The sequence below is a fragment of the Eucyclogobius newberryi genome, unplaced genomic scaffold (assembly GCF_026437365.1).
Source record: "Eucyclogobius newberryi isolate DKJ021-1_F unplaced genomic scaffold, fEucNew1.0.hap1 SCAF_5, whole genome shotgun sequence".
NCBI lineage: Eukaryota > Metazoa > Chordata > Actinopteri > Gobiiformes > Gobiidae > Eucyclogobius > Eucyclogobius newberryi.
The window spans coordinates 12,390,668-12,403,591 of record NW_027316167.1 but is presented as its reverse complement, the minus strand read 5'-3'; the positions used below and the strand labels follow the sequence as shown (position 1 = coordinate 12,403,591).

Genomic DNA, 12,924 nt, shown 5'->3' with positions numbered 1-12,924 from the left:
AAAATGCCTACAATGTTGAGATATATCAACATCATGATTTACTGCAACGATTATTCACACTAATTGAAACCATCACCAAACAATTATACAATCCTGAAGATTCTTTCATTCCCTTTGTCTAATACATATACTTTATACAATCAAACTTTCCGAATAACATGAAAGTAAAGTTAACGTGACATAAACCGCCAGATTACGACACATTTTACATTTAGGCTTATTTCTTTGAAGGTTCGATTGAACGGAATTGATTTTGGGGGTTAAGGTTTAGCTTGTAAAACTCACCCGTATTCATTTCACTTATATTTTGACCTGAATAGTCACAATAATCCATAAACCGAATAACCTTGACGACAGTGGACGTTACAATGATTAAAAACGGCAGGTATTTTATGTTTATTTCCCCTTCAGCGCCGCAGTATTGGTGCCGTTCTCCTTGGGAGCGTTGGGAGGTGCAGTGTTGTTTGTGGGAACCGGGCTGCCCACACAGTTTATCACTTGGCAAGAAGAGTGGTGCTGGTTACCCTGGTTGGCCTTTAGGGGGCAGCAGAGGGGATGACGCCCGCACTGCGCCCACGGGTAACAAAAACTGGGCACGCTGTTAAACTTAGTCAGCTTCTTGACTTGCTTTTCCGTTTCCGTCGTTTCCTGCGCGTTCGAAGGCGTCACTGCGATCGTACGCATCGGGCCGGTGGACGTGGCCGCGACGGGGGTTGTGAGGGCGGAGTCTTTTTTGCAAGGCGGTTTGAACCCGAAATTGTAGATGTACGGCAGGGGTTCGCTGCTGCAGCTGAGCGAGCGCATCGGCCTCGCGGTCCTGGTCCAGGCTTTGTCGATCCACAGCTCGATGTGAGAGCTGTCCAAAGCGGTCAGCACGTCGTCCTCTTGGGCCTCGGACTCGGACCCGTCGCTCAGATGTTGCCCCTCGTCGTCGTCCCTCGATCGGTACTGGGGTTCTGACAGGAGAGCGGTGGCCATTTTGGAGATGATGCCCCAGTCGCGGAGGATGTCGTCGGCTGTGGTGAACTGCGAGGTGACAGTGAATCGGATGATGCGTTTTGAGTGGATTTCCGCCGGGATCAGGTAGAGGGAGCCGGAGCGGGTCAGGCGAGTCAAAAGCTCCTGGGTCGCAGCGTTCCCCCTCTAAAAACGAACACAAATGTTAATATTGCGCTTTATTTGCTCTGTTTTGTAGGGCTGAGCCATTGTGAAAAAATACGGTATTTAAGATACGGTTCGTCATATTGATCAGTCACAATTTTCAGTTCATTAATATTAAAGTTCCAATGACGGGTTGGACTCTTAGAACTAAAATGCAGTTAATGAATGTGCTCAGAAATTTGCGGAAAAATGAAAGCTAAAAGCAAATTTTTCACGTTTATAATTTCACTTCCTGTTTGAAATTGATAACATCACGCTAGGAAACCAGCAAACACCTCTACTGTCACAATTATTTTTACATGACAAATAAAAATATAAGAGAGCAACTTTATTTTGTTGAATTAATGTTTAGAAAAAGTTGTTTATTTGTGTAAGTTCTGCATAAATTTTGACTGGAATGAGGGTCTCTGGTGTGATTTTTCTCCACAAATACCTATTTGCTTGGTGTAAAACTTTAATTTGTATATACAACAGGTATAAATACACCAAATAAAGTCAAAATTAGAAAATTGTAAAAACCTGTCATAGGCCCTTTAATTTCATGAAACAAACTTTATCTATTGCCATTAGTCATTTCCATTTAACAGCAAAATAGACAAATGTGTTGCTTCACTGTTGTGTTGACACAATACTAAGATTTCAAACTCAATTTCAATACAAAGGAACAGGCTTGATACTTGAAAACGACTTTGATACCACAATTATATAACAAAAAACAAACAGTTTTCGGTGCCTTTACCACTCGACCACCGGCAGCACGGTATTTGATTTTACTTTTGACAACACTTACTTTTCAAAGTTTGAACTCTGTTTGGCTGTTGACCTCTTGTTCAAAAACACTCAAAAAGCCGATCATTTATGATTGGAAAATACTTTTTAAAATGATTGATTCGTATACCAATATAAATATAAAATATAATGGTGATTGACACTTGGTACTTTCGGATCACCAAATGTTTTGCTTTATGGCCTTTACTGATATTTTAGAATTCCATATTAGATAATAATGTGGTTGCAAATATACGGTCAATTTTGATAATTTTCCTTAATTAGACAACATTAAATTAATATAAACTCAGCTACACTCTTCACAGTGAAAATAAGTCAAATAAGGAAAGGTAATTTCTATAACAATGATTTATCCTTATTATTATTATTATACCTTTAGTTTCTCCCCATTTCACAACTGTAAAATAAATAATAAATAATAAATTAATAATTAATACATGCATTAATAAATACATACATACATACATAATAAATAATAAATAAGAGAAGGAATAAATAGGAGAAAGTGTTTGGTTCTACTTTAACAATATTATCGATTATTTGCGATATCGTCCCATTCTGTTCAGGTGATGTCAAAAATGCACCCAAACCAAAACGTATGGAATTAATGACAAAAGTTAAAAGTTTAGTGGCTTTTTCATCTGTTGTAGACTTTACAGCTTTCATAACACTCATTCTGACCCTCACCTTTGAACAATATGACTCTGATAGCGTAAACGACTTACCAATGATTAACCAGGACAAAGATGGTACTCACTTTGAGGCAAAACACAACCAGCCCGAGGTGTCTTTGCGCCGGGATCTCAAAGTTTGGGTCTTTCCTGATCTGACTCTCCAGGAGCTTTGCCATCTCGATGCCCTACAAACACAATATTACGCAGGTTTGGCAAATACAGTTCAAGTCGGTATTGCACTTAAAGTTGGCGGGTTCCTACATGTCGGATGTGCGCCTGGAGGTTTTTCAGTCCAAACGAGCGCATCACGAACCAGAGTTTGAGGGAACGGAAACGCCGGCTCAGAGGAATCTGCCAATGCTGAAAGAAATGATCTGTTTTTGTAGAGTAAACTGACACTTCACAAAACACATCGATATATTTCTGCACTCAACGATGGATCAGTGTAATAATAACAATGATCAAAACAATACTCGAAATATTGCACTGTACAAACTCCCGATGCAAGCACAGGTACGAGAGATTATTTAAAAGTATTAAAGATGCTTTGCGTAACTTTTCTGGTGGAAGCTCCGCATGCTATCGCTTTGCCTGGAATGTTCCACAGTATGGCATTACACTTAACTATCTTGGTGTGCGGTTTATTATGGGGAATGAAAACAACATGTATTCTTGCTGTGAGCGGCGTCATCTTTCCACAGACCTGACAAATAACTTGGCGTGGAAGCACCTGATTGTCTCCATGGTGTTTAGTGATATACAGTGGCAAAGCAAGAAGGTCAATGGGGACACGTAAGTGGCAGATTCTCTCACAGAAAAGTTACACGGTGCAACTTGAAACAGTAAATAACTAAGGAGAATCCTGCACTGCTCACAAGTAATACGTGTGAGTGTTGGTTTCGTTCAAGCAGAAAGAAAGGCCTGTACCATGAAGTCTGTGGCGACCTGAGAGTTTTCATGTCTGAGGTAAACTGGATCTACGTTGAAGGTCTGCTGCAGTTTGAACTTATCCTTTACCCTGAAAACACACAGCGAAAATGTCACGGAAATTAGGCTCAACAGTCTCGGACCCTTCAACGCCCACTGCGGTTCTGAAAGTACATTTGATATTCATTTTTCCCATAAACATTTTGAAACAGAGGCTAACCAGCGATGTAACAAATGTCCATAATGCGTCTGTTTTCTACTTTTTTTTTAAATTGCATAATTGTCATTCCAAGATATAATTGTTATGTTTTTCAAGATTGTTAGGCTCTGTAATGCTATGTTGTAGTGCTATGAAGTCTATTTGAGTTATTTAAGTGCAATAGACTTTTGTGAATCTCTAACCAAAATGCCGTGCAGTCGAAGTGCACCATCATCCACTTGGAGGGGTTGAAGCCGAAAGAGTCTGCGAAGTTGATCCCGTCCAAAGACCAGCGCAGCTCAGAGCACAAGTAGGCGGCGCCAGCGTAAGCGGCATCCACATGAAGCCACACCCCTTCTGCTGCACCTGGAGATCAACAGGGATTTATTTATACTATTGAAATCCTCACAGTCTAGGGACAATATTCTTATATTCAAATAATGACTTACAGATTGGGCCAATCTCTGAGAGTTTGTCAAAGGCACAGACTCCAGTTGTACCTAAAGTGGCACACACCTACAAGAAGAGAAAGAGCACATTAGAATAACAGAATTAGTTTTCTCTTTAAAGTGAACAACTGAAACAAATGGACATTTCAATAGTCTTCACAGTATGCTACAGAGTTGGCATAATCTGATAGTTGGAAGTCCTTCTGTTTGCTAAAAGCTATGTAAAGTAAAGTAATGTTTAGTTTACTATTAGAGTTATCTATCTATATATGCTGTTATAAATACTGATTCTTAATGAAGACTCATGTACCATGAATGGGACTAGTCCGATCCTTCTGTCCTCCTCGATGGCCAGTCGCAGAGTGTCTCCTCTCAGAGACTGCTGATCGTCGCTCGGAAGAAAACGGATCTTCACCAAAGAAACGAGTCCTGCTTTTTCCACTGAGGAGTGAGCCTAGACATTGATGTATTTTTGGGAAGAAAGTCACATGTATTTGTAATGTTGTGTACCGAAAAACAAAATATTAAATAATACAAAAATGTATTAATTAAATAAAAATAAATAATTAATTATATCAACATGATTTTTTGACTACCCAAAAAGGTACAGTATATAATTAAAGTCTGACCTGATCTGAAGCGTAGGCCACCAGTCGTGAGTTGAGGATGGAGTCGTCCACGTCTTGGTCCAGTTCTGCTCGGAGCTGCAGGAGTTGATGTTTCCTGGCGGCCAGAAGAGCCACTAAAGTGCTCTCGCTCAGTGTGCTCTGAGGGGGACAGGGGGATTATGATAGGTATCTACTCACCAAGTAAATATATAGAAAGGTGTTTCTCCTTTTTTTGTTTAACTGCTTACATTTTCCACCGCAGACCAAAAAGAGCAGCAGTTTTGGAGATGGCTTGTCTAATTGTTTAACCATGTTAACCATGTTATCTGCATAATAGTGATATGACTATATTTGTATATTATCTGCATCATTAGTCTAAGAGAAAAACAGCATGTGTGACAAACTGCATTTGTTTGTGAAGGTGTCGTAAAGATGGAGCAGAGGAATGTTTACTCTCCAGGGAGGGGGGGTAACACCCCAGGGGAGTTTACCCAAGGCTTTATCTCTAAGGAAAATACCAAACTGTTGTAAAAGACAAGTGCCTTGATGTGAAGCTGACCAATGAGAAATGTGACCCGCCTATTCCATAATATCTAATAAAACCAAACTGCATGAGAAAAAACGTCGTGCGACCAGGAGGATCACCAGGCTGCTTACAACAGCCTGGGTGACCCGGCCCGGCGGTTTCTCCCATGCATGCTACACAAAAGTCTGATATTTCTGTGTCGTTTCATATTCTAAGTTGAATTGTCTTCTCTGTGTGTTAAGGAATAGCATTGGTGTATGTCTAATTTCTTGACAAACCATTAATACATGGAAAATGTATTCAAATCCGCACGTGTACTCGTCTTTTCTGCTTCTAGTTCTAACTCCTCAAACATCTACATTTTGACTGGTTGGCTATAAAATCCTGTATATGTGTAATTGTTGTGCAAAGAGGCTGTGGTAAACCTGCAGAACACCCCCTCCTTTGCTGTCCGGGTGGTGATGGAGGAAGAAGGAGGGAAGTCCAAGAGCTTTGCAGAGCCAGTCCATTACGTTCATCTCCAGCTCTGTAGAGGCAGGACTCGAGGCCTGGAAATAACAGACAAAACAGTTGCAGCATTTACTCAGCATTTCAAACAATAGGCTGCAGCGAGCTCACCCAGGTGAAGCCGAGACAGTTAATGGCATCGGCCAACATGTCCCCGAGCAGAGACGGCCAAGAGGTGAGGGCTGGGAAGTAAGCGTGCATGTAAGGGCTCTGCCAGTGAACCACCTGCAGAAGAAAAACACAACTCCAGATGCAGTGTTTTGACTGAATTCTATTTATTAAAACAGTCGTGTCACTATTGGTTTGCCAAGACATCAGAAAGAGACAATCCACTGCTTTGACTCACTTGCAACTCTATTCAAAACTGATAAATTGTTCCTCAAAAGCAAGTTTTACCATCAAAACTGTGTTAGAGCCAAAGTCCTTTACAGTGTGTGAACAGGCCTGTAGTAATGAAAATGTCAATTCAAATCAACAGTGTTTCTAAATGAAAGCTGTGTGTTCTGTTCTGACACGGAGTCCAATAACAGTGAGGAGTAGTAGGGTTTTAAATGATTTGACAGCTTCAGCCCCAAATAAATGTTTGAATCAAATCATAAAATGTGTTAAAATTATTATTTAAAACTCATGTGCATCCCATATCATTCAATATGTACAATCATAATTACTAGACCTAGTCAAATAAAATAAAAATGTACTAAGTTCAAAGTCTGAAATATATTTAAAGAAAACCTTCGATATTGGTACACTGAGTTTTGAAGGTAGTAAAATCTACTTAAGAACAGTAACGAAGTACAAACACTTCATTACTTGCCACCTCTGCTAAACTGCAGTATAATCTAGCTATACCACCTCTTTTTAACTGTAATTATAGATTGCCACATCTGTGGGTCACATGGTCTTACCCCAGGCATGATGACCTTCTCGATGTCGTTGAAGATGTTGTCCCACTCCTCAGGTTCCACCGGGGCAGAGTCCGGCACCAGGTCCCTCATGTATCCAGGCTTCACGTCTGGAATCACCCTCCGCTCTCGGATCGAGCTCAGGTACTGAGTGATGTAGTCCACCAGCTCCTTACCTGAATACAACAACACGCTTTAGTACAACAACACACTTTAGTACAACAACACACTTTAGAACAACACGCTTTAGAACAATACACTTTAGAACAACACGCTATAGAACAATACACTTTAGAACAACAACACGCTTTAGAACAATACACTTTAGAACAACACGCTTTAGAACAACACACTGTATAACAACAACACAATTTATAACAACAACACGCTTTATAACAACAACACGCTTTAGTACAACAACACAATTTATAACAACAACACGCTTTATAACAACAACACGCTTTAGTACAACAACACGCTTTAGTACAACAACACACTTTAGAACAACACGCTTTAGAACAACACACTGTATAACAACAACACAATTTATAACAACAACACGCTTTATAACAACAACACACTTTAGAACGACAACATGCTTTCGAACAACACACTTTAGAACGGAACAACACGCTTTAGAACAATACACTTTAGAACAACACGCTTTAGAACAATACACTTTAGAACAACAACACGCTTTAGAACAATACACTTTAGAACAACACGCTTTAGAACAACACACTGTATAACAACAACACAATTTATAACAACAACACGCTTTATAACAATAACACACTTTAGAACAACACGCTTTAGAACAACACACTGTATAACAACAACACAATTTATAACAACAACACGCTTTATAACAACAACACACTTTAGAACGACAACATGCTTTCGAACAACACACTTTAGAACAACACGCTTTATAACAACAACACGCTTTATAACAACAACACGCTTTAGAACAACACGCTGTATAACAACAACACACTGTATAACAACAACACAATTTATAACAACAACACGCTTTATAACAACAACACACTTTAGAACGACAACATGCTTTCGAACAACACACTTTAGAACAACACGCTTTATAACAACAACACGCTTTAGAACAACAACACGCTTTAGAACAACACGCTGTATAACAACAACACAATTTATAACAACAACACGCTTTATAACAACAACACACTTTATATCAACACGCTTTATAACAACAACACACTTTATATCAACACGCTTTATAAAAACAACACGCTTTAGAACGACATGCTTTAGAACAACACGCTGTATAACAACAACACACTTTATATCAACACGCTTTAGAACAACAACACACTTTAGAACAACAACACACTTTAGAACAACACGCTTTAGAACAACACGATTTAGTACAACAACATGCTTTAGTACAACAACACGCTTTAGAATAACAACACGCTTTAGAACAACACGCTTTAGAACAACACGCTTTAGAACAACAACACACTTTAGAACAACACACTTTAGAACAACACACTTTAGAACAACACGCTTTATAACAACAACACAATTTATTACAACAACACGCTTTAGAACGACATGCTTTAGAACAACACGCTGTATAACAACAACACAATTTATTACAACAACACGCTTTATAACAACAACACGCTTTAGAACGACAACACGCTTTAGAACAACAACACGCTTTAAAACAACAACACACTTTAGAACAACACGCTTTATAACAACAACACACTTTAGAACAACACACTTTAGAACAACACACTTTAGAACAACACACTTTAGAACAACGCGCTTTAGAACAACACACTTTAGAACAACACACTTTAGATCAACACGCTTTAGAACAACACACTTATAACAACACGCTTTATAACAACAACACACTTTATATCAACACGCTTTATAACAACAACACGCTTTAGAACGACATGCTTTAGAACAACACGCTGTATAACAACAACACAATTTATTACAACAACACGCTTTATAACAACAACACGCTTTATAACAACAACACGCTGTATAACAACAACAACAACAACAACAACAACAACAACAACAACAACAACAACACGCTGTATAACAACAACATACTTTATAACAATAACAAGCTTTATAACAACAACACGCTTTAGAACAACACGCTGTATAACCACAACAACACAATTTATAACAACAAAACGTGTTATAACAACAACACACTTTAGAACAACACGCTTTATAACAACAAAATGCTTTATAACAACAACACACTTTAGAAAAACACGCTTTATAACAACAACAGGCTTTAGATCGACATGCTTTAGAACAACACGCTGTATAACAACAACACAATTTATAACAACAACACGCTTTATAACAACAACACACTTTAGAACGACATGCTTTAGAACAACAACACCCTTTTAAACAACAACACGCTGTATAACAACAACACAATTTATAACAACAACATACTTTAGAACAACACGCTTTAGAATAACACGCTGTATAACAACAACACAATTTATAACAACAACACGCTTTATAACAACAACACACTTTAGAACAACACGCTTTATAACAACAACACACTTTAGAACAACACGCTTTATAACAACAACACACTGTATAACAACAACAACAACAACACGCTGTATAACAACAACTCACTTCATAACAACAACACGCTTTATAACAACAACACACTTTAGAACAACACGCTTTATAACAACAACACGCTTTAGAACAACACGCTTTATAACAAACAACACGCTTTAGAACAACACGCTGTATAACAATAACATATTTTATAACAACAACACGCTGTATAACAACAACACAGATAGAATACAGTCTGGCGTGGAAAAAGGCCAGCTGGAAGAAAGTCTAAGGAATAAAGTCTGGCGGTAATGTAACGCTTGGATACCAACCGCCATAAAACAACAACAACAACAACAACAACAACAACAACAACAACAACAACAACACTTTATAACATCAACACGCTGTATAACTACAACACGCTTTATAACAATACGCTTTATAACAACAACACGCTTTATAACAACAAAAGGCTGCATAACAACAACACGCTGTATATCAACAACACGCTGTATAACAACACACTTTATAACAACACGCTGTATAACAACAACACGCTATATAACAACAACATGCTGTATAACTACAACACGCTGTATAACCACACACTTTATAACAACACGCTGTATAACAACAACACGCTGTATAACAACAACACGCTGTATAACAACAACACGCTGTATAACAACAACACACTTTATAACAACAAGCTTTATAACATCAACACGCTGTATAACTACAACACGCTTTAGAATAACACACTTTATAACAACACGCTGTATAACAACAACACGCTGTATAACAACAACACGCTGTATAACAACAACACGCTGTATAACTACAACACGCTGTATAACCACACACTTTATAACAACACGCTGTATAACAACAACACGCTGTATAACAACAACACGCTGTATAACAACAACACGCTGTATAACAACAACACACTTTATAACAACAAGCTTTATAACATCAACACGCTGTATAACTACAACACGCTTTAGAATAACACACTTTATAACAACAACACACTTTAGAACAACACGCTTTATAACAACAACACGCTTTATAACAACAACACACTGTATAACAACAACACAGATAGAATACAGTCTGGCGTGGAAGAAGGCCAGCTGGAAGAAAGTCTAAGGAATAAAGTCTGGCGGTAATGTAACACTTGGATACCAACCGCCATAAAACAACAACACACTTTATAACAACAATACTCTATCACAACAACACACTTTAGAACAACACGCTTTATAACAACAACACACTTTACAACGACAACACGCTTTAGAACAACAACACGCTTTACAACAACAACACGCTTTATGACAACAACACGCTTTATAACAACATCACCCTTTACAACAACAACATGCTTTAAACACGCTTTATGACAACAACACACTTTATAACAACATCACCCTTTACAACAACAACATGCTTTAAACACGCTTTAGAACAACAACACGCTTTACAACAACAACACGCTTTATGACAACAACACGCTTTATAACAATATCACCCTTTACAACAACAACATGCTTTAAACACGCTTTATGACAACAACACACTTTATAACAACATCACCCTTTACAACAACAACATGCTTTAAACACGCTTTATGACAACAACACACTTTATAACAACATCACCCTTTACAACAACAACATGTTTTAAACACGCTTTATGACAACAACACGCTTTATAACAACAATAGGCTTTAGAACAACAACAACAACTACACTATATAACAACAACCCACTGTATAACAACAACAAGCTGTATAACAACAACAACACACTTTAGAACAACAACAACAACAACAACAACACGCTTTAAAACAACAACAACAAGCTTTATAACATCAACAACACGCTTTATAACAACAACACACTTCATAACAACAACACGCTTCATAATAACAACACGCTTTATAACATCGACAACACGCTTTATAACAACAACACACTGTATAACAACAACACGCTTTATAACATCAACAACACGCTGCATAACAACAACACACTGTATAACAACAATACGCTGTATAACAGCATCAACACACTTTTATAACTACAACACACTTTATAACTACAACAACACACTTTGTAACAGTGGTTCTCGAATACTCGAGTTGTGTTTTCTTTTGCAGTTTATCGTCAATTTGTTCTTTTATATTGTATCTTTTTTTTTATAATATTGATGTCCATTGATCTCCAAAAGATTCTTCAGGAAATACAAATGAATAAAAAACTCATTCTTATCCAAATACTTTTCAATTTCACCTATCGTTTCTAATTCTGAAAATGATTCCAATTACCCTCCGGTCAGTGCTTACACGTTTCTAAAATGTCTTGTTTGGAATCAGGTCCGACTTGGTTTTGTCTAGACGCGGATAAACGACTTCTCCAGTTGCATTCACACTTTTATACACCACACCAAAATTGGGACGCAACTCAGATAAAACTTGATTAAACTTACTGCTAAACCCGGACTAAGGACTAAACTAGGACTATAACAGGACCAAACCAGGTCTACATCAGAACTAAACCAGGACCAAACCAGTGTTAACACAGTCTGGTTTTAGTTCTAGATTAAAAGGTTAGCCCTGGTTTACCCTGATTTTATTTTAATCCTAATTGTCCAGAGGTTTCTTCACACTTGTTGGGTCCTGGTCTGAACCAAGATCTGAAGAGAGGTATAAAGTATTTTTTTCAAAGCAATTTGCAACGTGTAATTATATAATAAAGTGTGGTACAGACAGTTGTTATGAGCAGCCAAAAAAAGCTTTATTTTCTTCTTCTGCCAGTTCATATACTGTAGTTATCTTTAAAAGAATAGTAATAGAAAAATAAATTATACAAAAACAACGTCAAAGTGCACACTATTCACAGGGAAACACTAGTTGCTGGAGAAACGGTGCCCAATTGGCCGTCCATTATCATGTGTTCTGGGACCGTCCTGCTAGTCTGAAAAATTGGACTGAGATTATTAAAGACATTGACATTGGCGTTTGACTTGATTTCAGCGCTATGTATTTGGGTCCCAAAACTCCTGCCATAGACTCAATAAATGAATACCTTTAAAATAAATACAAATTGTAATTGACGTTTTTTTTTTTTAAAGTAATTTAAATGTTTGTATAAATGTAAAAATTTATCTTCGAACTCAATTTGAAAATTGACAGACTTTGGAGAAATTGGGCCATAAATGCTGGACAATTGTGTCATTATTGCCGGTTTTGTCTCCGTGTCCTGTACTGTGATTCACATTTTCTATTTGCTGTAACAGTTTGTGCTGTTTTGGTTTTGAAAACACAAAAAACATAAAGTCTGCCTATACATCCAGTCAGAAACAAAGTTTTGTTGTTTTAATATCTTTGATTGTTTTGTAATGATAATTTATTCAATAGAATGCAGGAAAAGCAATAACATGAGACAAGCAGGCAACGGACGATCTACCAAGAAAAGTTACACAGTGCAGCTTTACATTGGTCTTTACCTCTGCGGTTGTACTCCTCTGGCTGCATGTTGGTGGTTGCAGGAGGGTTTATTCCAGTGGCTCGA

At 37.8% G+C, this 12,924-nt stretch overlaps 1 protein-coding gene and 1 pseudogene across 1 annotated transcript; one reads left to right on the top strand and one right to left on the bottom strand.

Annotated features, from left to right (window-relative positions):
- Nucleotides 1-396: 396 nt before the first annotated feature.
- hdc (histidine decarboxylase) lies at nt 397-12,924 on the bottom strand. The gene is made up of 12 exons (XM_072465574.1): nt 12,860-12,924; nt 6,746-6,918; nt 5,952-6,065; nt 5,759-5,881; nt 4,829-4,966; nt 4,510-4,653; nt 4,200-4,266; nt 3,954-4,116; nt 3,552-3,642; nt 2,886-2,984; nt 2,708-2,809; nt 397-1,143 (listed from the first exon to the last, which is right to left on the bottom strand). The coding sequence occupies exons 1-12, from the start codon at nt 12,885-12,887 to the stop codon at nt 397-399; spliced, it is 1,989 nt and encodes a 662-aa protein (XP_072321675.1). The 5' UTR covers nt 12,888-12,924.
- On the top strand, nt 7,673-11,757 carry LOC140381501 (uncharacterized; annotated as a pseudogene).